At 56.6% G+C, this 27777-nt stretch overlaps 2 protein-coding genes across 2 annotated transcripts; one reads left to right on the top strand and one right to left on the bottom strand.

Annotated features, from left to right (window-relative positions):
* Positions 1-122: 122 nt before the first annotated feature.
* PDZD7 (PDZ domain containing 7) lies at positions 123-18966 on the bottom strand. Its single transcript, XM_060034232.1, has 18 exons — positions 18893-18966; positions 17849-18236; positions 13531-13671; positions 13052-13226; positions 12370-12546; positions 11986-12133; positions 10729-10789; positions 9956-10363; positions 9258-9455; positions 7991-8083; positions 7629-7679; positions 6862-7037; positions 3735-3826; positions 3518-3609; positions 3295-3366; positions 1844-2437; positions 1435-1535; positions 123-1013 (listed from the first exon to the last, which is right to left on the bottom strand). Exons 2-18 carry the CDS (start codon positions 18069-18071, stop codon positions 798-800), a joined length of 3018 nt encoding a protein of 1005 aa, XP_059890215.1. The 5' UTR covers positions 18072-18236; positions 18893-18966; the 3' UTR covers positions 123-797.
* Positions 18967-19123: 157 nt separating this feature from the next.
* On the top strand, positions 19124-27517 carry SFXN3 (sideroflexin 3). The gene is made up of 12 exons (XM_060033605.1): positions 19124-19417; positions 20191-20365; positions 21528-21691; positions 22354-22528; positions 22873-22967; positions 23304-23379; positions 23765-23850; positions 24072-24199; positions 24354-24403; positions 25268-25317; positions 25800-25847; positions 26120-27517. The coding sequence occupies exons 3-12, from the start codon at positions 21531-21533 to the stop codon at positions 26214-26216; spliced, it is 966 nt and encodes a 321-aa protein (XP_059889588.1). The 5' UTR covers positions 19124-19417; positions 20191-20365; positions 21528-21530; the 3' UTR covers positions 26217-27517.
* Positions 27518-27777: the final 260 nt, after the last annotated feature.

Raw genomic sequence — 27777 nt, 5'->3', positions numbered from 1 at the left:
TGGATAAAGATTATGGGAACTTGTTTGACCCCCACGCCCTCTTTTATTTGCTGGCTATTCCCCTAACCCCTCATGGAGGTCTTCCGGGGAGAAAGGGTGATGGGGGAGGGACAAATCCAGCAGAAAATCTTGAGTTCCTAGTGGACCACAACATGAAATGGGCTCTTGGGGTTTGAGAAACTAGAAAAGACTCCCATCCTGTCCCTTGCACAGAACACTGCTTGGGGCTGGGGGCTAGATACAGTGACCCCCTTGAGGGCCCTATCTGAGAGTGCCTGTCCCTCACTGGGGGAATCATGAGAAAGTGCACACCAATCCTAAGCCCCAGACCTTGGGTTTCCCAACCCCCTTCCTGTCTTGGGGGGTTAGGGATAGTGAGCTGGTGACAGAGCTGCCCAGTAGCACCTTGTCCTTGACACCAAGTTTATCTGGAATGGGCAGAGCCTTAGTGACAACTGGGGAGGGAGAACGTGGGGGGAGAGGATCTGAGCCACCAGTGCAGAGCTTTGCGGGTAGGCAAGGCAAGCAGGAGTGGCAGGTTCTTGAGGCCTGAAGAGGTTAGTAGGTGAGGTCCAGGGGATGGCAGGAGGATTCTCTGGGGTCAGTGGGAAGAGTTACGGGGTAGCCGGGGAGAGTCTGGGATTAGTATCAGGAGACTGGAAGACTGGAGAGGGCACTGGGCTGGGGGTCAGCTGGAGAAGCCTGGCATCAGCGGGAGGGGTCTGGGTATGGGTGGAAAGGGCATTAATGGGAGGTTCTGGGAGCCAGTGGGAGGTAGCTGGAGTACCATCAAGGGGTCAGCGGGCAGGGGAATGGTCACCAGGAAGCCGCTGTTCAGTGAGGGCTGATGAGTCAGAGGGTAAGGGCAGTGGGTCGGGCCTGGGGACCCTGACCACAAGCTCCATGGGCTCCCGAGCCTTGTTTCGATAAGCCCGGCGGATGGTGTCTACTGCCCGCTGGTGGGTCACCTGCTCCAGGCTCTCTCCATCCACGGCCACAAGCTCAAAGCCAGCCTGGGATGGGGGTGGGAGAATCACAGACCTCCCTCCTCAGGTCAACCCCACACCACCACCCAACCTCTCACCTCCACCAGCTAGGACACTCCTCCCCATCTGGGCTCTGGGCGGAGGCGATGGACAATGGGACTTTTGTGTCCAGAGCCGGTTGGGGGCAGGGTGGGGTGCAGACAATTGCCTTTTGTCCCTTGGGGCTAGCGGTGTAACAGGATGGGCCACCCTCAGGCGCAGGCTGGCATGAGGGGACAGATTTTTCCCTAGGTCTGCGTATCCTTCAGGCCTAACCCCGCTGCTCCCAAGCCTCCTCCCATGACCTGGTCTAAACATGTCTGGCTGGAAGATGAGCATGTACCAGCCCCGCCCCCTGCCAGAATTCAGCTCTGGGCCTAGGGAGTGGGCCTGGGTGCCCTTCACCCACCTGAAGGGCCCCACTGAGGAAGGCAGCGCCCCCAGGGAAGATCTTTTCTATCTTCACCATGGGCTGCACCTTGGACTCAATGCCCCCAGAAATGCTGATGCCTAGTGAGAGGGAGAAACACTGGGTCACCATGCAGCCACACCCCTAAAGCCCAGAGCTCCCAGGAAAACCCAGCCCTAAATAGAGAGCCCCCAACTTCTCCCAAACCCCCAGATTCTATTACTACTCAATCCTCAACTCACTCTAGACCCCAAACCTGCCAAATATGGACCCTCCCAACTATATCCTAATACCCCGATTCTTTTCCTAGTCCCAGGTCCCCTAGTTATACCCCAAAACCAAGCCCACCAACCTCACCCACACCCAAGAGCCCCCGCCCCCCAGCAGGTGCAGTCCTGCCTGGACTCACCCAAGGACTGCTTCATCTTGGATAGTGTGACGGTCCTCAGCTCCCCACTGGGGACCTTCGTGGCTGCCTCCTCGGCTGTCCCACCAGTTCCGTTCTCAGAGGGCCCTTGACTGCCCCCTGCCTTGGCCACCTGCCCATCCGTAGGTCGTGGCAGAGGAGGCCTGGCCTTCCGAGGCTTGTGGTAGCGCCCGCTGGCTGTGCTGGGAGTGGGGATAGGTGCCGGGGATGGGGAACGCCTGCGTCCGGGGGACTTGCCTCTGCCCCGGCTGCGGCTGCGGCTGCGGCTCTGGCTTGGGCCCTGGCTCCGGCTCTGCCGAGGGCCCTCTAGGGTCAAGGGTTCTGTCAGCAGCCAGTTAGGCCTTGGGGGCCGGGGAGCCACGGGGGGTGGCTGGGGAGGGGGTGTGCAGGCGCTTCTGCGTGAGATGAAGGCATCTACTGGCACATCCTGGAGAGGGGGGATCCCTTTATGAGGGTGGTGGGAGGCAGAGGCACCCAGGGAGACCTGGAGGCCCCCCAGACGCCCCCTCAGCTCCCCATCATCTTCCTCCTCTGAGAAGCCGTTCACAGGAAGTAGGTAGAAGCCTCCACGACTGTCTGGGGAAGAGGGCCAAGGTCAGGCCGCCTTCTCCTCAACAGCCCAGACCACCTTACCAGACCCCAGTCCTTGCCTTTGTTGGTGTAGGGAGACCCAGGCCTGGGTTTGCTCAGGCCCTGTGGCAGCGTGCCCGGGTTCTATTGCAATAGTATTTTAAAACTTTCTATTGTCATAGTTACAGTTTTATTTAAGTAACTATTACAATAGCAAGTAAAAATATGACTCCCACACCAAGCTGGTAATTTCTCAGAGGTTATTGCATAGAATGAGATGATTTAAAAAGTGAGTGGATTTAAAACCCAATGATTAAGGGGCTTCCCTGGTGGCGCAGTGGTTAAGAATCCACCTGCCAATGCAGGTGACACAGGTTCGAACCCTTGTCCGGGAAGATCCCACATGCCTTGGAGCAGCTAAGCCCGTGCGCCACAACTACTGAGCCTGCGCTCTAGAGCCCGTGAGCCACAACTACTGAGCCCGCGAGCCACCAACTACTGAAGCCCGCGCTCCTAGAGCCCGTGCTCCACAACAAGAGAAGCCACAACGATGAGAAGCAATGAAGAGCAACCCCCACTCGCCGCAACTAAAGAAAGCCCACGTGCAGCAACGAAGACCCAATACAGCCAAAAATAAAATTAATTAATTAAAAAAATTTTTTTAATTATTAAGTAAATAATAGTACAGATGGTGAGTGGACATGATGAAAATGGTTCTGGCAGACGAGGGATTTCCTTCAGGGAAACACACATACCTCTGGAGCCGCGACAGCTCACATGGGGACAAGGATGGAAGGTTCACTCTCCCTCCCCCAGCCCCCCTAGGGTGTGCCCCCTCCCCGGGCTCTGGGACTCTGACTGACCAGGCACAGGAGTGATGAGGTGACGCTTGGGCGGTGTGTCCTGCCGGGCTGGTCGCAAGGCAGGAGGCCAAACTGGTTGGAGAGGAGAGCAGGTCAGGAACAAGGCTCCCTGATGGGCCCAGCTGAAAGGGCCCAGGCAATCTCTGCCCCTCTCCACTGGGAGGCCACGCCCCCAGCCCCACCTGTGGCTCGGGATCCACAGTCCTGCCCCCTGGCTGCTGACCTGCCTGGCTCTTGAGGGCCTCAAAAGCCTCCAGCTCCACAGGCATCACCATGCTGTCGAAGCGACCCAGGTCTGTGGGGGCCACCACACCCCTGGGGGAGGGCAAGAGACGAGGGGTGGTCAGGGCTCAGTTCTGGAGGTGCCCGGAGGGACTTCAGCCCTGGAGAGGTTAGGGGAGGTATCGGGGATCCCCTTCCTGCCCCCAGGCCCTCACCACCTGATGTCCCTCAGCAGCAGCAGCTTCGCAGGCCTGTCCAGAATGGCCAGCAGGGGCCTCACCAGGTCCTCCACGCCACCCTCATGCACGTACTGCAGAGAGAGGCACCACAGGTCAGATAGCAGCGGGGACTTCCAGAGCCCGGTGAGGGGGCATGCCTGGGCATGGAGGGACCCCACGTTTTGGAGAGGTTCTCCCCACCCCCGGGCTGTCTTATCTTGGTGACTGGGTGGAAGCCTGCAATAATAATGACAGAGCTGTAACAGCAGTAACAATAGCAGCTTTGGGCCTTTTTCTAGGCCTCGTACACACGGTCCCTCATTTAGCAACCACTCTGAGAGAGACGTCAATTATTCCCGTTTCACAGATGAGGGAACTGAGGCTCAGAGAGAAGGACTTTGCCCCAGGCCACACAGATGAGGAAGTGTGAAGAGGGACTGGAACCTGAGAGCTCTGGCTCCTGCCTGCTGTGGTACCGGAAAAGGATATGCAGGGCGTGGACTCTCCTCCCCACCCCACCTCCCGGGCTGAAGGAAGGAATTTGAGCCAAAGTCTAGGCTGTGCGCCTGGCTGTCCCAGCTTGTGTCTGCACAGACCTACAAATTAGGCTTTGTTCAAGGCTGGAATGGGGACTCTGGGGAAGGGGTGGCCCTACAGAAAGCCACTCCAGTCAGTACCCAGGGTGGTGGAGGCCTTTCTGCCTGGCACTGCCCCGATGCCACCAGCCACACCCCACCGACGCAGACAAACTGGCAAACTGTATACTGGGAGCCACCCGACTTGGACAGCACACTGCCCCCTAGTGCTATGAGGGACACACATACTGGTTCCGGGACACACACAGAGCAACCCGGGCGTGCACAGACACAGGGAAACAGCACACCCTGGTGGCCAGAGTGAGACATTCATAAATATCTGGAAATTCAACTGTGTGTGTGGCCCTAAACCACATACAAAATTACAGGGACCCACACTTACAAATATGGACAATACACCCCCTTTTGTCTGGAGAGAGATACACGTAATTGCACAGAACCAGTCACATATGTGCACACACTTCAAGTCCACAAACCTGTGTTCAGCTTCCACTAAGTGCCAGGTCCTGTACTGGGCAGTGGGGACACAATGACAGAGAGCCACATGCTCCAGTAAACTACAGACCACTGGCGACGGGGCAGAGGGAGTCTCAGAGGAGGGTGGGAAGATCAAAGGAGGCTGCATGGAGGAGATGGCCTTTCACTGACTCTTAAGGATAAATGCAGGGAAACAGCATGATAGCTGGCAGGAAAGGGTACTGTGGAATAATGGGTAGATAGAGGTTGAACTGGAACATGGGGTACATGGAGGGCCTCCATATAGGCTGTACAGTTTGTGACTACAGTGTGAGTAGTGCTCCTAGGGTTGTGCAATTCGTAGGCTGTATAAACCAGTGTTATATGTTATACCAAGGGAAGAGGATGTGATGTGGTGACCATGGGAAAGCAGAGGTTAGTGAATTGGGGAATCAAATCAGGGAGGGCCTTGAATGTGAGGATAAGGAACTTGTACTCCATTCTGCCAAAGATATGAGGCTGCAAGGGGGCTTGGGGAGTGTAAAGTGATCAGAGAGGTGGTTTATAATACCTGGTCTGGCGGCTGTGGGGAGATGGCTCAGAGGGGGAGAGAGAAGGGAGGCTTGGGGTTCGGGAACCACACATCCAAGTCACTAGCGGAGCTTTACTAATCATTCCAGCCAGGACTCCACCCCGAGGGTCTGATCTCTTGGTGTGGGTGGGGCTTGGGTCAGGTTGGGTGGTAGGCATTGCTCCCTAGGTGCTCTGGGGCACAGAGAGAGGCCCTCCTGGCCTGGGCAGGGTGGGAGGAGCAGAGGGGTGGAGGAACAGGAGCCTACCAAAGAAACTGATGCAGAGCTCCACCTAGTGGCCAGGGCCTAGAGTTGCAGGCTCACAAAGGCTTGGTACGCACAGCCCTACATGGCGCTCAGAGCTGAGCGTGACACTCAACTGAGTTTAGCCCAGAGGCCTTTAGCTGCCCCGCAGATGCACCCCCATATGTAGCTCTGCTGTAAACCAAGCATTGGCAAAAGGATGCATGAATTAGTGTGCCTCAGTCTCCAGGTGACATACACACAGATACAACCGTACAGTTAAGTCAACACAAACTCAGGTGCCCCAGAGATTAACAAATGCACATGTCACACAGACATAACACAGCCCCACCGTGGCCAAGGTGAGGGGGTCGGGGGAACCACAATTTCCTGAAACTCCTCAGCTTGCCCTGGTATACAGGGTCACGCGCACACTGATGCAGATGGAGCACAAGGAACCCATCACAGGAAACCTGCAGGTTCTTGAGGCAGAGGGGTAGGAGAGGGCCTTCCAATCCTCCTGGAGGGCGTGGCCTGTGCCTCCTGCAGCCTCCCCAACACCCAGGCTACACAGACTCCCTCAGATCTGCCCTCTGCCCCACCGTGGGGCCCTCTGCTTCTGTCTGAAGTTGAACGAAACAGAGAGCAACAGTGCAGGTGTTGGGGGAGGCTTGGGGTATGTTGGGAGGACAAAAGATTACTGACTTGGGTAACAGGGGAGGGTGCTTGGCATGAGGCCAGACCTGTTGGCTGACCCAGGAGTGGAAGGAGGCATGAGGGGTGGGGAAGCCTGGGTTTAGAAGAGAACAGAGAACAGAGCAGGTGACTGCAGGGACTCAAGTCCCGAACTCATCACCTGTCTGGTCTGGCTCCTTCTCCGCTCAGCTTAAATATCACCTCCTCAGGGAGGCCCTCCCAGACCACGCCATCTAGTTTGTGCCTCTTAGGTTATTTTCTCCTGTTCTTTTTCTTCACAGTACTTCACATGATTTGTCAGTATGGGTGCTTAGGTTTTAGTTACTGTCTATCTTCCCTTCCTGGCTGTGAGCTCAGCGTGTGTGTGTGTGTGTCTGTGTGTCTGTGTGTCCATGTGTCTGTGTGTCTGTGTGCACTCACGAGTTACAGGGGTAACTTCTGCTTTTATTTACCACTGGCCTCACAGTGTCAAGCCCAGATACTTGTCAATTGATAGTGGCCTGAATGAAGGGTTGGGAGACTGAGTGACCATGTACTAGGGCTGGGGACGGGCTGGAGGCTCACCCGGGAACAGTGGCGGGTGACAGCCAGCACCTCGTCGTCAGTCAGCAGCCTCCGGGCCAGGTCCTGAATCAGGGGCCTTCGGCTCTCCCAGGCCTGCACCCTCTCATCCACATTGGGCAGCTGGCTGGAGGGGCTCCTGGACCTGGCAGAGAGCAGAGTCCGGCCCCTCTCCCGGTCTGCAGGGCAGGAGCAAAAGGGTATGATGAAGGAGCCAGGAGCCATCCAGAAGAGGAGGCAGGGGGGCTCCCCTCAGTGGGGTCAGACCCCAGAACAGACTGGCTAAGGGGCCCATGTACCCCCGACGGAATCCCAGTCTAGCCCAGATGCTCCCCACCACGGTCTCCCATACAATCTGCTCATCATTGGAGCTCCAATCCAGGCCCTTCAGCCCCCAACACAGACCCCTATCCCAGGCTGTTCCTTAGTGGAGTCCTAGCCCAGTGCCCCCTGGACCCCCTGAACGTCCCCACTGGAGTTCTAGCAAGGTTACCTCCCTCATCTCTCCAAAAATCTGTCTTTGGGGAGACCCAACTCAAGCTCCCATTCCTCAAAAATGCACCCCAATATCTGTCTGCAACCCTATCTTTCTTAGAAAGTATAGTCCAATTCTTTTAGCTGCCCCCCAGTGTGTACCTTCCTATCTGTCTGATCCCCCATGCTTGACCCCAACTGAGTTTAGCCCAAAGCCCCTAAGCTACTACCCCCAATATGCACCCCATCTGCAGCTCTACTGTAAACCAGGCTTGGCAGAGGGATGCATGCATTACCACGTCTCAGCCTCCAGGTGACAAACTTCTGCATGGATCCCACTCCCCCTGCTATGAAGAAGAAAGAGGCTCAGTTGCAGCCCTGGTCCCCAATCTGAAAATGGGGTTTGGGGGCTCAGGACTGGCTGGATCACTGGCTGGAATGGAGCGTTCAAGGCTGGAAGGTGGTAGGACCGGGAAGCAAGAGGCCAGGCTATTGAGGAGGGTCTTGAAGGCCATGTTCAGGCCAGGGATTCATTCACAGGCAATGGGGAGTCAGTGAAGGCTTTGGATCAAGAGAGGGTCCAGTCTGCACCCTGCTCATGGAGGTTCATTTGGAAGCAAATGAATGGAGGGAAGAACCCCAAGGGCAAATCACCTACCTTCAAGGGACAGAGAGAAAAAGAGGAGCCTTTGAAGGAGAGGAGTGGCCAGAGAAGTAGGAGGAGAACCAGGAGAGAGCAGGGCCCTGAGGGCTTTGGAAAAAGAGATGGCTTTAGGGAGGGGGCTGGCCTGCCCTGATTTGAAGGGGTTGTCTCTCCCATGAGACTGTCACCTTGAGACCCCAGGGAGGGGCAAGGCCCAGCCCCTCATCCCCTGGTTGTTTTTGCCTACCCAACATCCACTCTCCCTTCTGGAAACAGCACCCTGATTTTACTTGGGGACCACCCCCCCCCACCCCATTCTCAGTCACTGTACTCCAGGGTGGACACATGACCCAGGCTGGCCAATGAAAGCACCTCTCTCTCTCCCAGATGACAAGTGATGTGTTGGGCGCCTGATCCCAGCTGGGCCAATGAGAGCCTTAAGCTGGAACTATTTAAGGAGAAGCTCTTTCCCCTGGGTTGCTAAGCGACAGTGGCCTTCTTACCTCCAAGTGGCAAAGCCAGGAAGATAATGAAGCCAACCCAGGGGAAAGAGGAACCAGAAGATGAAGGGGGCAGATGTCTGGGAAGATTGTTTAAACGTTCAGACCCAGCTTCCACCAGTAGCTGAGCCAAGAAGCGCTTTTTAAAGCTAGCTTGAGTTGAGTTTCTGTTACAGGCAACCCCTATAGTCTCTACTCATCCATTTTGGGTCCAGTCTCTGAATCTCACCAGAGAGAGATGAGACACCCTCTGTAAGTGTCCTTAGGAAGCCCCTGACGTGAGTGAAGCCTGTCTAGGCCTTCCTGCCTGGCCCTTGATCTACAAATGGCCTTGCTCAAGATGGTTCTAGAATTGGGTAAAGCCTGTGGAGCTCTGGCCAGGGGAGGTGAAGCCAAATGCTCTAGGAAAGGAGTGCCCTGCCTCCCCTCAGTGCCAAGAGCACGGGGATCTGACCCAAGGCTTTCTCGTCTATGCTGTGACTCTCATCAGTTTTCCCTTCTGTAAAATGGGAAGATAAGGCAGTATAACAAGGACCATTATATTTTCTGAGCACCTTCTGTGTGTCAGACCATGTGCTAAATGATTAACATACACTAATTCACTTATTCCTCATTATTCCCAAAGAAATAGGTATTATTACTCTCATTTTACTCATGACGCTCGCAAGGTGAAGTGGTGGCTCACAGCTAGGACGAAGCAGTGTGGGATTTAAGCTCAGACCTGCTGGAGGCCGGAGTGGACTTTTCCTCTGTCCTGCTTGGCTGACCTGCCCAGTACTTACCTTTCTCCAGGTCCGGGTGGGGGCGGGACTTGGCTGTGCTCCCACTGTCCAGCGTCCAGGCCTCTCTGCGCCCGTCCCCGGCCAGCCGCCCCTGCCGCCCTCCCTTGAAGAAGAGGTTCATCAGGGTCTTGGAGCGCTGCAGGGCCCCCTTCTCCCCAGGGGACCCCGACTTCTCCTTCCTCCGCTGTTTCTTCTCCTCTGCAGACACGAGGGAGCACCCGGGGGGCTGGAGGGGTGGGCAGAAGGGAAGGACGAGGGGCAGGGGTGTGGGGAGGGGCAGAGAAAAGGGAGAGTAGGGGGCAGACGGGATCTGCAGCCATGTGGGGAGGTGGGGATGAGCACGGGGCTGGGGTTCCTCTTTCAGCTTTCTACCCCTCCCCCACCCACAGCTACAGCTATGTGAGGAGTGTGTGCGTGTGTCTGTCTGTCTGTAGACAGGGCTGGGAACTCCAGGATGGAGGGGCTGGGTTAGGGCTGGTTTGGGGCCCAGGGATGACAAGCTGGGGCTGGGGCTGAGGGTAGGTTTGGGGTCCAGGGCTAGTTTGAAATGGAGCCCAGAGCAGGGTCTGAGTGTACTCTGCAGCTGGCGCTGGGGCAAAGCCTGGCGCAAAGGAAGCTTTGGGGCCCAGGGCAGGGTGCGGGACAGGTTTTGGAGCAGGGGCTTTGGAGAGAGCAGCAGCCACCCATCCCCCACATACCCCACAAGGTCAGGTGGCTCTGGGAGCGGGTGATGGGGGGCCGGGGTTGGCTGAGGGCCAGGAGCAGAGCAGTTTTGGGGGACTCAGAGAGTGCAGAGTCAAGGCGGGGGGCAGGCGGGGGGCCGTCGGAGCGGATGGCCGTGTCCCTGAGGATGACTGTGGGCCGCACGCTACACCAGGTCTCCACATGGCCCCCCGCGTCTGGCTCCGTCTGCATGGCCGTGTCTGCCCGCCCCCGGCCTGGCCCCCAGCTGCCCGGCTCCTCAGACCCCAGGCAGACATCCATGTGGTCCGAGGGCAGGGAGCTCCAGCCATCGGCCGAGCTGTAGGGGGCACTGGAGGCGAACGAGGAGGCGCTGGAGCTGCTCTCCGAGGCGGGGGACAGCTGCTGCAGCACCCCGTTGCTCACTGCGGGCAGTGGGGAGGGCAAGGGCGTCTCAGTATTCCGGCTGGGTGGCTTTGGGGCCCTGCCGGGGCTGCAGGCCACCCGTGGGCTTGGCGGCAGCAAGGTTGTAAGCATGGGGTCTAGGGAACCAGCTGCTCAGCCGTCTTGCCACTGACTGGTTGAGAGATCTTAAGCAAGTCACTTCTTCAACCACCCCCTGCAACTCCAGACCCCAGGAGAGCCTGTAAAGGAACGGCAGCTTCTCGGAGGAGAGCCCATAAATGGCTCTGGGCGTGTGAAAGTCCTGAGGAGATCTTGGTGCCCCTGCCCACTTATTCTTCAGAGATTTCAGCCCCTTCCTTCCAACCTTGGAGGCTTGGCTACTTACATCGATCCAGCCAACAGTATTCAGAAACCATCTCCTTGTAGGCAGGGTACCGGCCAGTCTCCTAGGGAGGGCATGGTGGGCACAGGAGGGCACAGGGGAGTGGGTGAGGAGGGAGGGTAAGAATGAAGGAGCGATGGGACGGGAGTCAACTTTTCAACCTGATTACTCTCCTCCGAGCTCATCATGTTCTTCTAGCCACACCAGCCACTTTGTTTCTGAACGTGCCAAGTTCCTCTATACTTTAGGGCCTTTGCACTTGCTGTCTCTTCTGCCTGGCTTCTCTTCCTTTAGCTCGTCTTATGGCCAGCTCTTCAGGTGTCACCTCCTCAGAGCTGAAAGGTCCTGACCCCCCTGGCTAAAAGAGCCTTCCCAAATTACCCCATCCCACCTCTCCGTTAATTTCCCTACAGCAGCTGTCACAGTCCGCATGCACCTAGTTTGTCTGTTTCCCTCCAGTAGCAGAGACCTGGTCTATCTTGTTCACTGCTGTGACCCAGTACCTGGCATAGTGGCTGCCGTGTAGTAGGTACTCAAAAATATTGAATGAATGAATGGGGGCAGAGTGGGAGAGAGGAGGAGTGTTTGGGATAATCTGAGAGGAAGGAAAGAGAGAAACGGGATGTGGGAGAGGTGGGAAATAGAGGCGGTGGCGGGGGGGATGGCAGGGGAGGCACTGAATGGTGAGAGGGAAGAAGTCTCACAAGGGAGACGACGGGGGCAGGGGCCAGGGTTGGGCGCTAGGGGAGAGTGAGACATCACCTCCTCCGGGAGCCAGGGTGAGAAGGACTTGATCCTGAGGCAAGTGTGAGACCCACATGAATAATGAATCCAGGCGTATCCCCTGAAACACAATCTCTGGCTCCAGCCCAGACCTCCCTGCCCTGTGCCCTGAGGATGCCCACTACCCAGGTCCTGCCCAAAGCCACAGCTACCACCCCCCTTTCTGGGTGGAGGCCCCTAGACGTCCACCACTCATACAAAGGGACACTGGCCTACGCATCTGGTGGGGAGCTGGACAGAAACCAGGTCCTCCTACTGATCAACTGAGTAATTGACTGTGATTCCTGAGTTATGTCGCCTCTCTGAGCCTCAGTTTCTTCTTCTGTGAAATAGGTATGAGGACAATGCCTGCCCTACCTTTCACGAGGCTGTGGAAAGTCATAAGTTGCACAGCGATGGGCAACACTAAGTGCTAGAGTGGCCTGGGAAGTCCTTCCCAGAGTCTGGCCTCTCCCTGTCTCCCACAGCCCTGCCCACCTTGATGGTCAACATGATGTGTGTTTGGCCCTTCAGCACCTCCACGGCTTGGCTGTGGCTGATGTCGTCGAACCTGACACCATTGGCCGCCAGGACCTGGTCCCCCACCTTGATGCCGTTCTCCTCGGCCAGTCCACCATGGTCCACTCTGGGGTCAGAAAGGAGGCATTCTGATAGGCCACCTGGCTGCTCTCCCTCACCCTCTTCCAGACTCTTCACTTGCATACAGGGATACACCAGTCAAACCCCTCGACCCTCCGCCTGGTGACCCCCGACCCCCTCTCCAGATGCCATCCCTGACCTAGGTCATTGGCCAGGACTCACTTGCTGACCCATCCCCAGGTTCCAGCCCAACCCCGTTCCACACCCTGCCCCGGCCCTCACTTGGACACATAGATGCCCAGGCCAAACTCCTTGCCCCCGCGGATGTTGAAGCCCAGGCAGAAGTCGTCAGAGGTTGTGTAGAGATGGACGATGCGCCGTGCGCCGTCCTCTGAGCCACTGTCAGAGGGCGTTGAGCTGCACTTTTCCACCACCAGCCGCCGATTGACCACGTCCACCCTGGACAACAGCACGGGGCCCTCAGCCACCACCGGCCACCCCCTCACCTCCCAGCAGCCAAGACAATTGCATAGGAAAGGCAGGGCTGCCTCTGGGGGACTCCCAGACCTGAGATCTTCACTGGGCCATAGATTTCATCAAGCCAGGGAAACCATGCAAATCTCTCTTTATTGAGCAGCTCTAACTGCCAGGCCCCATTTCAAATCCTCCCCAGGCCCCGAGGGAGAGGCCCTGTACTGGCCCCTGGCTCACAGCCGCAGCACGGAGGGGCAGGGCCACTGGGGTCTGAGACAGCAGAGTGTTGAGAGGAGGGCTCGGGGAAAGAAATGGTCTTTTCTCATTTCAAGGTCAGGCTGTCGGATCCCTGTGTTTCCAGTGCCAGGGGATGGGAAGAACGGAAGCCATACTAGCCAGGCCCCCGGCTGAGCCCTGTGCCATTGGCCTCTCCCTCCACGGCTTTGGGTGGTGGTGCTGGGGTGGGTGGGGTGGGACCAGGCCTGCTCACCATGTGGTCTTCTCCTTGGAGAACTTGATGCCTGGTACGCGGCCCATGCGCCTCACCATCATGTGCAGGCGGCTGCTGCCCGTCAGCACCTTCACGGCACTGCCCATCGTGGTGCTCTCCAGGCTCAGCCCATTCACCTCGGTGATCTTATCACCCACGCACAGACCAGCCCGCTCTGCACCAGGGGAGGCATGGCTGGCATGGGCCACTTGGGAGAAGTCCCCCAGGTTGAGGCTGAGCCTCTCCCATCAGACTAGGCTCCCTGGGGTAAAACCTCTTTGATGAGATTGGGATCCCCAGGTAGGGTCTGAGTATCTGCCATCAGACAGGGACCTACCTGTTCATTAGCCCCTTCCATCTCCCCATTGGATCAGGCCCTCCAAAGCTGAGGGCCCTCTCCTCTTATTCTTGACAACAGCATCTCCACACCCCACCAAAGTGGGGGTCACGTCCGAAGCCAGGACCTGGGCCCCACTCACCTGCACTGCTCCCCTTCTCCACTTTGCTGACGAAGATGCCCAGGCCGTGCTCAGAGCCGCCCCGCACACTGAACCCCAGCCTCCCAGCTGGACTCTTCTCCACTCGAACTGCATGGATGATGTCACTTTCATCGCTGTTGGCTGTTGGCGTAGGGACACAGGCATGACTCCCCTGCCCATTCTGGGCAGAGAGGGACCCTGGCCTCCCCAGCTTGGGGCCTGCGAAGGCTGGGTTGCTGGGTACCGGCACCCAGGGCCCTAAATGAGGGGGTAGGTAGCTAATTTCTGAGTCCTCTCTGGGTGATTTTGAGACCATGGGCCAGGGAGGGTGTGGGAACAGGCAGGACAGGACTCTATGGTAGAAGACACGGTCCTCCTTTCCTCATAATGCAGGGTCTGTGTGTGTGTGTGTGTGTGTGTGTGTGTGTGTGTGTGTGTGTGTGTGTCTAATCCTTACTAAGCTACCCATGACCACAGGCCTGGGATAGGCCAAATTCTGAAAAATCCTGCCACTCTGAGAGTCAGATGGATGGGAAAGATGTTCAAGATTCCATTCTACGAGGCACAGTTGAGGGAGTCTGGGCTCTCCAGCTTGCAGTAGAGATGAGTATGGTAAGTCTATATTCAGATAGTTGAAGAGCTCTTCTATAAAAGGCATTAGATGTTTTTGTCTGTGTAATCCATAAGGCAGAACCAAGCCCACGCAGTGGAGTTATATGGAGGAAGATTTAATCAGGGAAAACTTTCTAAAACCTTCAGTTGGCAGACAATGGAATGAATTTTCCAAGGAAAGGTAGTGAGTTTCCCATCACTGGAGGCATACAAGCTGATACCTAGTAAGTCCCTGTCTGGGATGTTGTGGAAGGATCCCTGAGGCCCCTTGTGTCTCATAGACTCTGTGATCCTGGAGGTGAGGGCTCTAGGAGCTAACTGACTACATGAGGAAAGAAACTCAAACCACCATGCCTCAGTATGTGCCCAGAGCACAGAAGTGGTCCTCTCCATCAGTGATGGGGAAAGTCAGAGGAGGGGGTCCTTAGGGACTTGAGCTGTCAGGGAAGGTTTCTTGAAGGATGGGATTTGGATGGGTGGAGGGGAAGGGAAAGGCACTGATGAGGGGATGGAGTGAGCAAAGGCTCAGAGGTGGCCTTTTGGTTAGAGAAAAGTGAGGGGACTGGAGGGGTAAGTTGGGTCCCAGTTGGGAAGGTCAGAGTTCTTCTTGGGGAAGGCTTACTCAGAGGTGTTTGAGAGGAGAAATATCACACACACACACACACACACACACACGCACACGCACACACACACACGTACACACACACACACACTTCTATTCGATCTAAGAGAAATCAGGTTACAGTACGTGAGCAGGGAAGCTCAGGAAGTAATCCCCAAGGGCAGCCTGTAGGTGGGGACAGTGCAGGACAGAGGTGTGGGAGATGCTGGGGCTTCCTAGCTGATTCTATCTGCACAGGTCCCAGGACTTTCTCAGCCCAGACAAGGAGTCTTTTGCTCTCCCGCCCTCCAACCCTCTTTCTCCTCAGTCTCTCCTCGGGGGCCTCCCTAGGGCCCTGGGCCAGGGGGATGTCAAATCTGGGGTTTTGAGCCTAGGAGCTTGGGGCCTCTGAGGAGGGAAGATCCTCTACCTCTACTGCCCTAGCCTGGGGCCACCAGGCATCCCTCCAGGCACTCGGCAGCCCCTCACTATCTCCTCCCCTCCTGCCTCCTTTAGTCCATTCTCTACACAGTGGCCAGAGTCAACTTTCATACTAGATCATGCCTTTCCCCTGATTAAAAACCTCAGTGCCTACCCCTGCTTCTAGAAGGAGCTCCACATTCCTTCCATGCCCAATAACGCCCTCCCTGGGCTTTCCTCTGCCCACCTCTCTACACTCACCTCTGGCCACCCTCCCCAGCCTCATGACCTTTAGCCACAGTGACTACCTTCCTGTTCCTCTCACCGGCCAGTCCTTTCAGTGTTCCCTCTGCCTGCGATGCCCTTGCCCAGACCTTCATAAAGCCACCTCCTATTTCCACTTCCTCCTGGCTCAAACACCACTTTCTCAGAGAAGCCTTCCTGGACAACCCTACCTAAGAAAGTCCCTTCCCCCTCCTCCCAGGTAGTCTTTGTTCGAATGGTTCTCAAAGCGAGCTCTCCAGACAAGCAGCATAGCAGCACCTGGAAAGTTATTAAAAATGTGAACTTGGGGGTTTTACCACAGACCCACTGAATCAGATTCTCCGGGTGTAGGGCCCAGTAACCTATCTAACAAGGCCCCCAGGCAATTCGGCTGTATTCTGAAGTTTGAGAACCACTGCTCTATCATATCATCCAAATTAGTACCTTCAAGATTCTTACCATCCTTTCTCATCATTTGCTTACTTGTATATTATTTATCCTTGCTCTCTTTTCACTGGACTGTAAGCTCAGTCATGGTAGGGACTTAGTAATTCTTTCCACCAATGTATCCCCAGTTTTGTGCACTGTGCTTGATATTTGCTAAGTCTTCTTTTAATCAATGAAATAATAAGTGGAATAATGAATAAATGAATGAATTAGGAGAGTGAGGAGAAAGGGCTGGTTGGGATTAAAGATTATACCATTTCTCTGGGACCCACTGAGTTTGAGGAGTTGGTGGGAACTCCTGGGTGATATGGGTGGTAGTGTTCCCCTTCCCACTGTGTCTCCCTTATCAGTTAACTTTAGGCCTCTGGAAAGTTCTAAATATTGATAATAACGTGGGGGAGGGGCTCCAGGCTGTGGTGAGTTGGGAGATGTTTGTGCTCAGGCAGAGGGGATGATTCTGAGCTCACAGGCCCCCAACCCAGAGAAGCCAGCTGGCTGGAGCAATGCCCCAGTCCTTCCATTGCTAGGGGATGCATCTCTCCTGGCTGCACTAGGGCACTGGGGTGGGGCAGAGGGAGAGAGCCCTCATGGAACTTCTGGAAGAGGGACAGTGTGCATAGGCCTCGCATCACAGTTGGGCATGGAGTATGTGGGCACGTGAGGGGGAGGTATGACGTAGTTCTTCCAATACGATGGGACTTGCAAGGGCCGTGCTACAGTACCTCCTCTCTCCCCCTCTGTGTTTCCTAGCTTATCTGGCGACTTCTGCTCCATGTCCAGAATGACATGTCGCCCTGCTGCTCACCTGAAGTTGAGGCCGGGCTTGGTGGACGATGGGGGTGAGCGTGATGGGCCACTGGTGCAGGAAAGCCTGCTCCCTGAGCAACATGCTCCTCCCCTGCCCTGGTGCCCTGGGTAGGGGACAGAGGGACCCAGCTGAGTCAGCGGGAAGGAGCAGGCTGAAAAGTCCAGTCTGGGATCCAGCCAGGGGAGCCCTGCTGGCTGAGAGAGAAGAGCGGAGCTGGAGATACTTATCTGGTCCCACCCACGGAAAGCCCAGGCCCAGGGGGCCCCACTCCCCTGCTGGTATTCAAGGTCCTGCCTTGGTCACCGGCTCTTTGTCGCCTCACATCTGTCACTGCAGCCAGGCTGTCTCCTAAGTGCCCACCCATCATATTCCATGCTTTCTGTTTCAACCTTGTCTGTGATATCTCCACCCCACCACCAGCTGCTGTCATTGCTCTGTCTCTAAGTCCTGCTACACTGGAAATTTCTGGAAGGTGAAGATTGAGCCTTATTTCTCTGTAGGTTCCCACAGGACCTAACGAGAGCTGGTATACAATAGGTGTGCAATGAAACGTTAAGCAACTACATAAGATTAGGTGTCCCCCTCCCTCAGGGCCCAGACCTGGGGCTCCCTCCCTATCCTCAACCCTCCTTTTCTCCCCACTCTTTGCAACATCTTCCACTTTACCTCTGTCTCCGTCCTCTGCACCTGAAGCCTTTAATTCTTTCTGTCCAGCTGGACATTCACTCCTCACAGCCCAGCACAGAGCTGGGCTCACAATGAACTGGTTGATGAAGAATGTCCCTCTCCGTCCTGCCCACCCCCCAAAGTCATACATGAATGGGTCTGGAGAAAGGAAGAGTCCATAGGAGTGAGGGGCCAATTTAATACTCTGCCTTGCTTCCTTGGGGGCTGGCATACCACACCCCCCTTCTCTACCTTCATGCCAGACCTCCCACCTCTGACCTCTCCACAATCCTGGAACACTAAAGGATCGGCTTAAAGGTGAGAAAAGGGTAGATGAGGAAGAGTCTATGGGTTACCAGAGGCTCTCTCTCCCTGCATCCCTATGATTGCCATTTCTTGAGTTCCCCCACCCACACTGGCTCTGCCCTCTCCTACCTAGTGCCTGCTGTCCCCTACCCCCACCCGCAGTTCCCGGCCCGGTGGCTGGGCTCTGCTCCCACCTTCGATGGGGGAGTTGATGAGGATGACACGGCCCATGGGCGATGAGGCTCGGATTCCACGGAGGGGCCCATTCAGCAGCCGCCGTTGCTTTCTCAGCAGGTATCGGGTTGCAGAGCCTGACTCGCTGCCCAGGTGGCCTCGGGAGGAGAGGGAGCTCAGAGAGCCAGAGCTTAGGTCTCTGAGGCCCACTGGGTCGAAGCCCACTGGGAAGCCATGCGCCATGGTGGCTAGACGGGGGTGGTGCACTACAGGTCCAGAGGGAACCTGCTAGCCCTTGAGAGGAGGGCCCCACGTGCCCCAGGCTCCATGAGCCTTCTGTGCTGACTGGGATCTCAGGGACCTGGTGTCCCTGATCTCTGCTGCCTCTCAGGAGTGTGTGCTCCAGGCCTGCACAAGGAGAGCAGAGATTGGGGAAGGGGTGTGAATGCTGCCTCCGCTGCCCCCCAGAACTTCCACCCCACCCCCTGCTTGGAGCATCCTGCCTCCCATGCCTTAGGCCTCTCACCTCTGCCACCCCCTGGCCAGAGAACTGCCCAGTTCAGCCACCATTGTGGACTTCTGGAGCCATTTATACAACAAGGTGGGTGAGAACCTCTCTTTCACCCCTAGTTCCTGCTCTCATCTACTCCGGTAGGTCCCCAGTCCTCAGTAGAGGTTGAGATAGTGGAGATGGGATTATTGCCGGCCCTAGGGCTGCAAGCAGTGTGAGAGAAATTTGGGCCAGTACAGTTCGCTGAACCACCCCTCCTGTGTATGTGGGTAGGGGGCCAGCCCCAGGGACTTGCGCCTCGAGGGGCTTCAGAACCTGGGACAGCTGCAGCCAAGGGCCCCAGAGATCCCCAGGCCCCAGGCTGCGGTCCCCTCTGTCCCCCCTTCCCTCCCGTCCAAAGAGGGGCGTGAACCTCTCCCAGCCTTGGGGGAAGGACCTGCTGGCGAGAGCCCCCCAACATCCCGCGCAAAACCTGGGCCAAATCCCTCAGAGCAGCTCCTGGACCCAGAACGCAGCACCCTACCCCCGGCTCGGTCCTCCCGGCCCCCCTCACCTGCTCGCGCGTGCTGCAGCCGCCAGCCTCGCCCGCCCGCGGGCGCGGGCGACAGCAGCAGCAGCAGCAGCAGGGGGATCCCCGCCCAGGCCTCGCCGAGGCTGAAGGAATAGGGCCGCCCAGCGCAGCCCCGGGCTCCCATTGGCTGGGAGGGCCGCCAATCACTCCCTCCAGCCACCTCCCTTGGGTGCCCCGGTCGGCCGTTTGTAATCTGGGCTGGGGCCTCTGTGTTCTACTCGCTCCAGTTCGAGTTCTGGTGCCCCATCCCGCACCGCGAACTTAGGCCTTTGGTCTCACTCAGCTCGCCCAGCTCCCGCTACCGGTTCAGCGCAGGGGAGCCCAGAACCACGTCTTCTCCAAGCCAAACCAGCTACCAGGGCTCATGGAATTGCCACCCCTCCGCGGTCACCCTTGAGGCCTCAGCGAGGGAATGCCACCTGGGCAGAGCGGGGCGTGAGCCTGCGGTGGGCAGGAGCGCGGGCTGGCACCTGGGTGTGCAGCACGCATGCTCTGTATGGTGACTGGGTGAGTTGGGAGTGTGTGTGTGTGTGTTTGAGCGCTGCCCTCATATGCATCCTCCTATGTCAGAAAGTGTCTCTCTGGCCACCCAGTTCTGGAAAGGACGCAAGGCAGGGAAGCTGGTTCCAGGACACTAGAAGGAGGAAGACTCTTTCTGATCCACTTTCTTGATGCAGACAGAGGTACCTTGAGCTTTCTGCCCCTTCACATCCGGGGCAGGGACTGCGGCCAGGGTCTGTGATGCAGGGGTAGGGATTGGGGCATAAGGAAACTGGGGACTCAGTGGAGCTAGAGGTTATAGAGGGGAGTATAAAGGGGACTAGGGAGGAGGAAAGGGCTGGGGACACCGAAGAGGCACAGGCACGAGCAGAACCGGACTGTGAAGGGGTGAGAATGCCAAGGTGCTGCGAGAGGACCTTGAGGGAACCGGGGTAGGAGACCAGGGGTCCAAGTAGGCAGAGGCCACTGCCAAGGCAGCCATTAAGTAAACAAGCCGGGCGGTAACCCGAGTCTCTCTGGGCGTACCGTCAGAGGATGCCCCTCCACGCCGCCCGCCTTCGCCCCGGGCACCTAGACCCCCGGTTGCAGAGGCCGGGTGCCTCCCGAGGCCAGCCAGGGGACTGCAAGCAAATGGGGCAGCTCCTACCCTCCTCTCTCGGGTTGGGGACGTGACCAGAACTGATCCCTGAGGTCGGATTGGCTCTGGGAGACAGCGTAGGGCCGGGTCTCAGTGGCCCGGGCTGGGGGCGTCGCCCTTAAATGACACCCATCGCCCCCAGGCTCTGCCAATCCCTGGCCTCGCCGGGCGGATGCGCCAAGGGAGTCCCCGCCCCTCAGGCTGGCGAGCGTCACGCGTGACGTTACCCGTGATGGATGTGAGGGCGGGGGCGTCGCGCGGAGAGGAAGGCGGGACTGAGAGCTGCAGAGGACGGGAGCCCAGGAGCCTAGGAAATCGTGAGTGCCCATTGTGCCGGGCGGGGTTCGGGGGTCAGGGGAGAGGGGCTTGAGGGCTGGGAGTCAGAGAGGAAAGTTGCCTCCGTCCTGCGAGATTCAGCATCTTCGGCTCTAAAGCACGAGGGGAGGTTGGTTGGGGAGGGAATGTCGGGGTGAGACTCTGTATGGTCACACATTCAAGTGTCTGCAACTGATGGATATGAGCTGTGTGTGTGTGTGTGTGTAAGTAACGGTCTTTGTATGCAGGGCATGTCCACCCTGTTTGCAGGTCTGTGTAGGGCGTGTATGCTGGTGTCTTTGTGTGTGGGTATGTGAATGTAAGTGTGTGAGAGGGGAGGGTGTGTCTGCCTGTGAGGGAGGAAGTGTGGTTGGAGAGAATTAGTCATTCTGTAGGATATTGCCCAACATGGCCAGATGAATGCTTCAGGCTTTCTTCTCTGTGCCGAGTGGAGGGTTCACTCACTGAATCCTGCTCCTTTAGAGGTAGGTAGCTCAGGGAGAGGTGGATGTGTGTTCCTGCCAGTCCTGCCCAGCTAGGGAACAAGGCGAGCCTTGGGCCATACAGTGTGGGCTGAGGAAGATGGGTCTGGAGAGGGGACTGTGCATGCCCACGAGCACACCTGGCTGGCTGGCATCAGAGTCCCCTGTTTGAGATCTGGAATAGGTAAGCCCTGGAGTTGCCAGTGAACCCTTGCTGTCCTCCAGTCAGGGCCTGGGGAGTGAGATGGCTTATGCCATCTTCCCAAACAGCCTTGGGGGTTTGTATGTAGGTCTCAAGGCAACTGGGGCCTAAAGCTGACATCAACGTGGATGTGTAATGCATATAATCTGCATTTCTGTGCATACAGAGCACAGGAGTAGCTGCATGGGATTAGTTGCTGCTCATGCGTCAACCACACACATGTAAATCCTCACTCATGAAAATCTGTATCAGGCCAGAGTGCAAGGACATCTGTTTTCCTGGCCATGTTCTCTAGTGGCCCAGGGGGGCTGGAACATTGCCTAGAACACAGCTCCTCCCCACATCCTTGCTTACCTATCTAGAGTCATCTTGAGCTCTAGAAGGATTGGCAGGGACCAGGGCAGCACCACCAAAGTCTCCCCCATGTGGACCCCTTGGACCCCTCCTTGGAGTCCTCTGACTTTGGTCCCTGCCCTGCAGAAAATGGGTGAGTTGCCCTTAGATATCAATATCCAGGAACCTCGCTGGGACCAGAGCACTTTCCTGGGCAGAGCCCGGCACTTCTTCACTGTGACTGACCCCCGAAATCTGCTGTTGTCTGGGGCACAGCTAGAAGCTTCCCGGAACATCGTACAGAACTACAGGTGACCCCCAACCCCATTTAACACAGGGGCTCATTCCCTGCTGTTAATACAGTACCTTTTGCACCTGTCTCCCCTAACTTGAGCGTGACCCTGTTCCACTCCTCCACCCCTTCACTCCCTTGCCCTCTCGGTTGGAATCACAGACAACTAGGGCACAGAACTTTAACTTAAAGGATTTCAGGGTGTTTGGGTTGAGGAGGTGGTGTCGATATTTGTGGGTAGGGGGCTGCTCTGTGTTTCACAAACCCTGTACAAGGACCTGTCCCACTGCTGGGCCATCCTCTGCAAGGACAGAGGGGCTCAGCTGAGTCCCAAGGAAGTAGGAGGGCAGCCTCCTTGTCTCCAGGAGGAAAAACTCATGCAACACCCCAGCCAATGAGCCATTGACTCATTGGAAACCACCATTACCCAGCATTGACCTAGCATTTGGGCAGAAACAGAAGGGCACCCCTCTTTGTGTGGCTAGAAGGGAAATAGAAATAGGAGCCCTCCCTCTGGCAAGACATGATTCTTCCCCAGAGACAAGTAGTTCCTTTGTTTTGAAATTGGGAGCCAAAGTGCCTGGTCCTCTGCCCAGACTTCCCCTGAGCTGGGTGGGCAGGGCTTGGGAGGGCAGATCTACCCCCTAGAATTGCCTGTCTCCTCCTTGCCAACCTCTGCAGGGCCGGCGTGGTGACGCCAGGGCTCACCGAGGACCAGCTCTGGAGGGCCAAGTATGTGTACGACTCTGCCTTCCACCCGGACACAGGGGAGAAGGTGGTCCTGATTGGCCGTATGTCAGCCCAGGTGCCCATGAACATGACCATCACCGGCTGCATGCTCACCTTCTACAGGCAGGTCCTATTCTGTGTGTCTCCTCCCTGGGTGCTCTGTTCAAGGTACAGTGTGACTTGATGACTAGGCACTTCCTCTCTGGGCCAGTTTGGGCAGAAAATAGTCGGTGGGTGAGAGCTTGCGTTAGAATCCCTTCCATTCCTCAGAATTCAGCCCCCGGGGTCCTCCCACCCCAGAGACAATGGGTGTGTTTGTGTAAGGAGGGTCATGTAGGGGTCACCAGAGCACGTTCTAGGGGCATCAACAGGGCCCCTCCTGAGGGTTTGGGGTTAACCTTTGGGGTTTTATTATCAGTGTCCAAGGATGTGGGACACTGTGGAAGTAAGTGTCTTTGTTCCCTCAGGAAGACCCCAACCGTGGTGTTCTGGCAGTGGGTGAATCAGTCCTTCAATGCCATCGTTAACTACTCCAACCGCAGTGGCGATGCTCCCATCACTGGGGGGTGAGAGCTTGTTCTCAGGGACTCTTCTCCCGGCCCTCCATTGCTCTCTCCTGTTCCCCTGGGCCTATGCAGCCAGTGGCTCAGCGGCCTCCTCTCAGCCTGCCCCCCACTCACTTTCCTGGCCTGACTGAGGGCCTGAGGTCTTCTTGTGTATGCTTTGGGGGATCCAGTCCTCTTCAAGGGTAGGGATTGGGGCTTCCAGACAAGTCTGCCCTGGAGCAGGGGAGACGTTTCTCTGCACTGAGGCCACCCTCCCATGCCTCACGTCCCTGAAGCAAAGAGCCACATGCTGGACTGTTTACCTCCCACCTTGTGTCCTGGCTCTTCCGTCCACAGGCAGCTGGGAACGGCTTACGTGAGTGCTACCACCGGGGCTGTGGCCACGGCCCTGGGACTCAAATCCCTCACTAAGGTAAATCCCCCGCATTCCACTGCCCCCCCTCAGTTCACGCTTTATCTGCCTCCTTTTTCCCTACCACTCCTCCACCCCAACCTACAGGCTCCCCATCTCTCTCCTCAGAGTTCCTTACCACCCCATGGCCCTTAGGGTCACTAAATCAGCGGTCCCCAACCTTTTTGGCACCAGGGACCGGTTTCGTGGGAGACAGTTTTTCCACGGACGGGGGTGGGGAGATGGGTCAGGCGGTAATGCGAGCGATGGGGAGCGGCAGATGAAGCCTCGCTCACTCGCCCGCCTGCCACTCACCTTCTGCTGTGCGGCCCAGTTCCTAACAGGTACCGGTCTGCAGCCCTGGGGTTGGGGACCCCTGCACTAAATGACATCTTTCCTCCCCCAGCATTTGCCCCCGCTGGTTGGCAGATTCGTGCCCTTTGCAGCTGTGGCAGCTGCCAACTGCATCAACATCCCCCTGATGAGGCAGAGGTGAGAGGCCCCAGCTCCGGGCGTGTGCACGCCCAGGGTGCACGTAGGCACACCAGCCAGCCACACGAGCTGCTGGGCCTAGTCTCGGTCTGGTGCTGGGATCCTGGGGTGGGAGAACCAGCCTTTGAATCTAGGCTGTCTGAGGGGACTAGCTGCCCGTGAGAGCATGGCAGGTCAGATTTGGGGCCTGTGATCTGACCCCCACCCCCTTCCCTTCTCAGAGAGCTGCAGGTGGGCATCCCAGTGACCGATGAACAGGGTCAGAGGCTTGGCCACTCGGTGGCCGCAGCCAAGCAAGGAATCTTCCAGGTGGTGACGTCAAGAATCTGCATGGCGATTCCTGCCATGGGTAAGGCAGGGGCGGCTCTAAGAGAAGGGGGTGCCGTTATTCGGGGGGTTTGAGGACTCTGGGGGGAGTGGGAGGAGCTGCAAAGGGGGATCGCCCCTTCCTTAGGGTCCTGACTTTCACTCTACTAACTCCCTCCCTCCTTGCCTCCCCTCAGCCATTCCCCCAGTGATCATGGACACCCTGGAGAAGAAAGACTTCCTAAAGGTACATCACTCTCACCTCTCCCGTCCTAGAAATAGTGGTGACTGGGGGCAGAAGTGACCGGTCCCCAACTTCCTCTCCAACCTGACTTGAGTCTAAGACTTGCTACCTGTTTGCCTCACCCCTGTGCTACCCCTTCCACCTTCATTAATTCATTCAGCAAGAATAAATTGAGCTGGAAGGAAGGAACACTGAGGGTGCAGGAGGAGAAGGGAAGGGAAGGAAAGAAAGGGCTTCTGTCCTGAAGAAAGCTGGTGTCACTCCAGAGACCTCTGACACACATAGGGATGGACTATCACAGCCACGCTTGATATCGTGCTCGTGCTGTCAGCTACAAAAAACATTGAGACACACACACAGGCTCACCCGCATGCGAACAGGACGGAGAAGCAAGGCACAGGGATACAAGCTCTGGCTCATTTGTTGAATCATTTATTCGCAAATATTTATTGAGTGCCAGCCATGTACATGGAGCAACAGATCGGTGGCCTCTAAGGCTGGAGCAAATCAAGAAGGGTGTGCAGAGTAGGAGATGTGTTTGGAAAGGGACAGATTCACGCAGTGGGATGGGAGGGAGGGAGTGGAGGGTTAGAGGAGGCTTCCTGAAGAAAGCAGCTCCTGAAGGAAGTGTGGGAAGCGATTCAGAGAGGTGAAGATGGGCGGTGGGACGCTAGGGAGGGTGTCAGCAAATGGGCCTGGCTGGAGTGCAGGGTGGTGAGTCCCTGTTATGGGACTGGGGGAAAGAAAAGGGCCACATATCAGAGGCTCAAAGGCAGCGCTGATGGGATAGAGCCGCGGTGGGTGAATGTGTAGGGGTGAGGGGGGCCAGGGGACACACACCATTACATTCTCTCTCTCTCCCCACAGCGCCGCCCCTGGCTGGGGGCGCCCCTGCAGGTGGGACTGGTGGGCTTCTGGTAAGTGTGCAGGGAGTTAGCTAGAATGTGTGGGAGTATCCTTTCTGTGGTGGATGTGGGGGGGTCTTATTGCTTTTAAGATAAGATAATTAAGATAATTTAATACATTAAATACATCATACATTCAGCTGGTAGGGGTCTTGGACACCTGTAGAGCATACTGTGTGTGTTAGGAGTGATCTCTGTTCTTGAAGGTCAAGAATCTAGTCGAAGGGGTTCTACATCCACCACGGAAACCATGGAAATATACCTTTTGGTACCAGCCCAGAGTTTCATGCACATTTAATTCCTGATTCTGTCACTGGCTGTGGCGCTCTGGGTCACTGCTCTGGAGGCTCTTTCCTTGGCCAGAACCTAATGTCATCGTTGGCTTTCATCAGTCTCCACCCCTAGGGGCTGTCTCCAGAGATGGGGTGGGGTGCCGGGAGGGAACACTCTTAGATCAGAGCTTCACAAACCTTTCCAACACTCTTCTCCCTCAGCCTGGTATTTGCCACCCCCCTGTGCTGTGCCCTGTTCCCCCAGAGAAGGTAAGTGTTGCCCCCAGGTTTGGCTGGGGGCTTCAGACAGGTCTCCACGTCTCTGGGAGCAGCTGATTTAGGTTCCTTCAGTGTGTTCCCGGAGGAGGCCTGGCAGGCATTCAGCTTATTCTGGGGGTGGGGGAGTGACAGTGATCTGGGCCTCTGGCAGTCGAAGGAGAAGATTCAGCAACCTGGGAGGAAGAGGGGTGGTGATCGGGGGGCACCCAGCTGAGGGGGTGGGCTCAAGGGACATTCAGCCTGCCTGCGCTGTTCTGTTGCAGCTCCATCCACGTGAGCAGGCTGGAGCCGGAGCTGAGAGCTCAGATCCATGAGCAAAACCCCAGTATCGAAGCGGTTTACTACAACAAGGGGCTTTGAGGGGGCGTCAGCCCCTGGCCTCCTCTCTCACCTCCTTGGGCTGCTGCTTTAGTGGAGCCTTGCCGTCCCTGCCACTTTTCCATCTGCCTGGTACTGGGCGGGGGCCTGGTGTGGGAGCAGCCGTTGAGACCAGCAATCCATTGGGCTGGGAGAGGTGCCCCCGTAGCCTTTTTCTCTCCTCTGATTTCAAAGAGCAGGATCACATGATCCCTTCTGCACTAGTGTGTCTACACATGTACATATGTGATACATGTGTGTACAGGTTGTCCTGGGATGTCCTCATGTCTGGCTTCCCTTCTTGGCCTCCTGTCACCTGCCAGTCGGCCAGGCTATGGGACTTTCTCGCCTAAACAGTTCCACCAGCCGAGTCGTTCCTGATGGAACCTTGCCCCTTCTGGACACAGGAGGAGACCCAGGATCTCAGGACAGAGACTGAGGGACACTAGCAGGCTAAACTGGGCTGAATCCTTCAGATTTCTGCTTCCTGGCTTCCGAAGCTGACTCAGGAACTGGGCTGGCAGAGGATGACATGGCAAGATAAGGGAGGCAGGGGGCTTATCGCATTCCCTACATCCTGGAAGGGGTCATCTCCTCTCCTCTTCTCTGCTAGAACAAAGGAGTGTCAGTGTCCTGTACTGCTCTTGCCATCTCCCCATCTCCCCCACACTGTAGCACGGGCATCTTCAGGCACAATCTTAGGAGTTCTTGGGCCGCAAGACATCATAACCTTAAGTCTAAAGTTACAATCCCAACCCCCTCCCCTAACCAAAAAGCCACAAAGGCAGAGCAAGCATTCCTGTTTAAGAGCCCCCACTGCACCCTCTTACGGAGGGACACAGCGTGGGAACGGTGCTTAAACTCCACAGGTGTCTGAGTGGCTGTAACTAGGACACCTCAAGGGCAACTAGGCCCTGAGCATATGATCTCAAGACAGGGGATTTTGTGTTCCACTGATATTGCTGGACGTTCAGCAGGATCCTGATCTTAGTTCCTTCTCTTGAGGCTTTTTGGCCCTGCTCCCCCACACCCCCACCTCCAAGAGGAGGAAGGGCCCAGCAGTCAACGGCTGGTCCATAGGGGAGGTGGACTTGGGGATGGAATATGTGCTGGTGAATTCACGGAGTGCAGAGCTGGACCATGACTCCAACTCCTGTGACCTCTGGCTGAAGTGGGGTGAAGGCCCCAGTGCGATCCTCTAAGAGCACTTTCTTGCTCCCCCAAACAACCGCCACCAGTAATAAAAGTATGGTGCCACTGTTACTCAATAAACCGAAAACCTGTCTACTTCTTGATCTTCATTCAATTCTATGTCCTGAGTGTCCAGGAAGAGCTTGCTGCCTGCGGCCTTCCATTCTCTCCCTACAAAGTTCAGTTCTTAGTCTCTTCCCTCCCCTTCTGTAGGGAGCCTCAGCCCCCAGCAGAGGGAGCTCTGAGTATAGAAAAATCAGTCCTCCATCAGCACCCTGAGTACTAAAGTAGGAGGGATGTGGGTAGATTGCCTCCACCTTCTATTCCCTCAGGAGATGGAGTGCTGGCTTCATTTCCTTCTTTTCTGGACGGG

This window comes from Delphinus delphis, chromosome 16, assembly GCF_949987515.2.
Source record: "Delphinus delphis chromosome 16, mDelDel1.2, whole genome shotgun sequence".
NCBI classification, from domain to species: domain Eukaryota; kingdom Metazoa; phylum Chordata; class Mammalia; order Artiodactyla; family Delphinidae; genus Delphinus; species Delphinus delphis.
The sequence above is the reverse complement of the archived record's forward strand: the minus strand, read 5'-3'. Positions and strand labels throughout refer to the sequence as shown.

Bases quoted from the DNA above. Each gene is read 5' to 3' on its own strand.
- PDZD7 (XM_060034232.1), bottom strand. From the start codon at position 18,071: ATGGCGCATGGCTTCCCAGTGGGCTTCGACCCAGTGGGCCTCAGAGAC. The intron at 7,680-7,990 runs GTAGGTGATTTG...TCTTCTTCATAG, and splicing joins TTTCTCTCTGTCCCTTGAAG to CAGGGGGAGTGGGATCCATG. The intron at 1,536-1,843 runs GTGAGTCCAGGC...CCCTCTCACTAG, and splicing joins CAAGATGAAGCAGTCCTTGG to GCATCAGCATTTCTGGGGGC.
- SFXN3 (XM_060033605.1), top strand. From the start codon at position 21,531: ATGGGTGAGTTGCCCTTAGATATCAATATCCAGGAACCTCGCTGGGAC. The intron at 21,692-22,353 runs GTGACCCCCAAC...CAACCTCTGCAG, and splicing joins AACATCGTACAGAACTACAG to GGCCGGCGTGGTGACGCCAG. The intron at 25,848-26,119 runs GTAAGTGTTGCC...GTTCTGTTGCAG, and splicing joins GCCCTGTTCCCCCAGAGAAG to CTCCATCCACGTGAGCAGGC.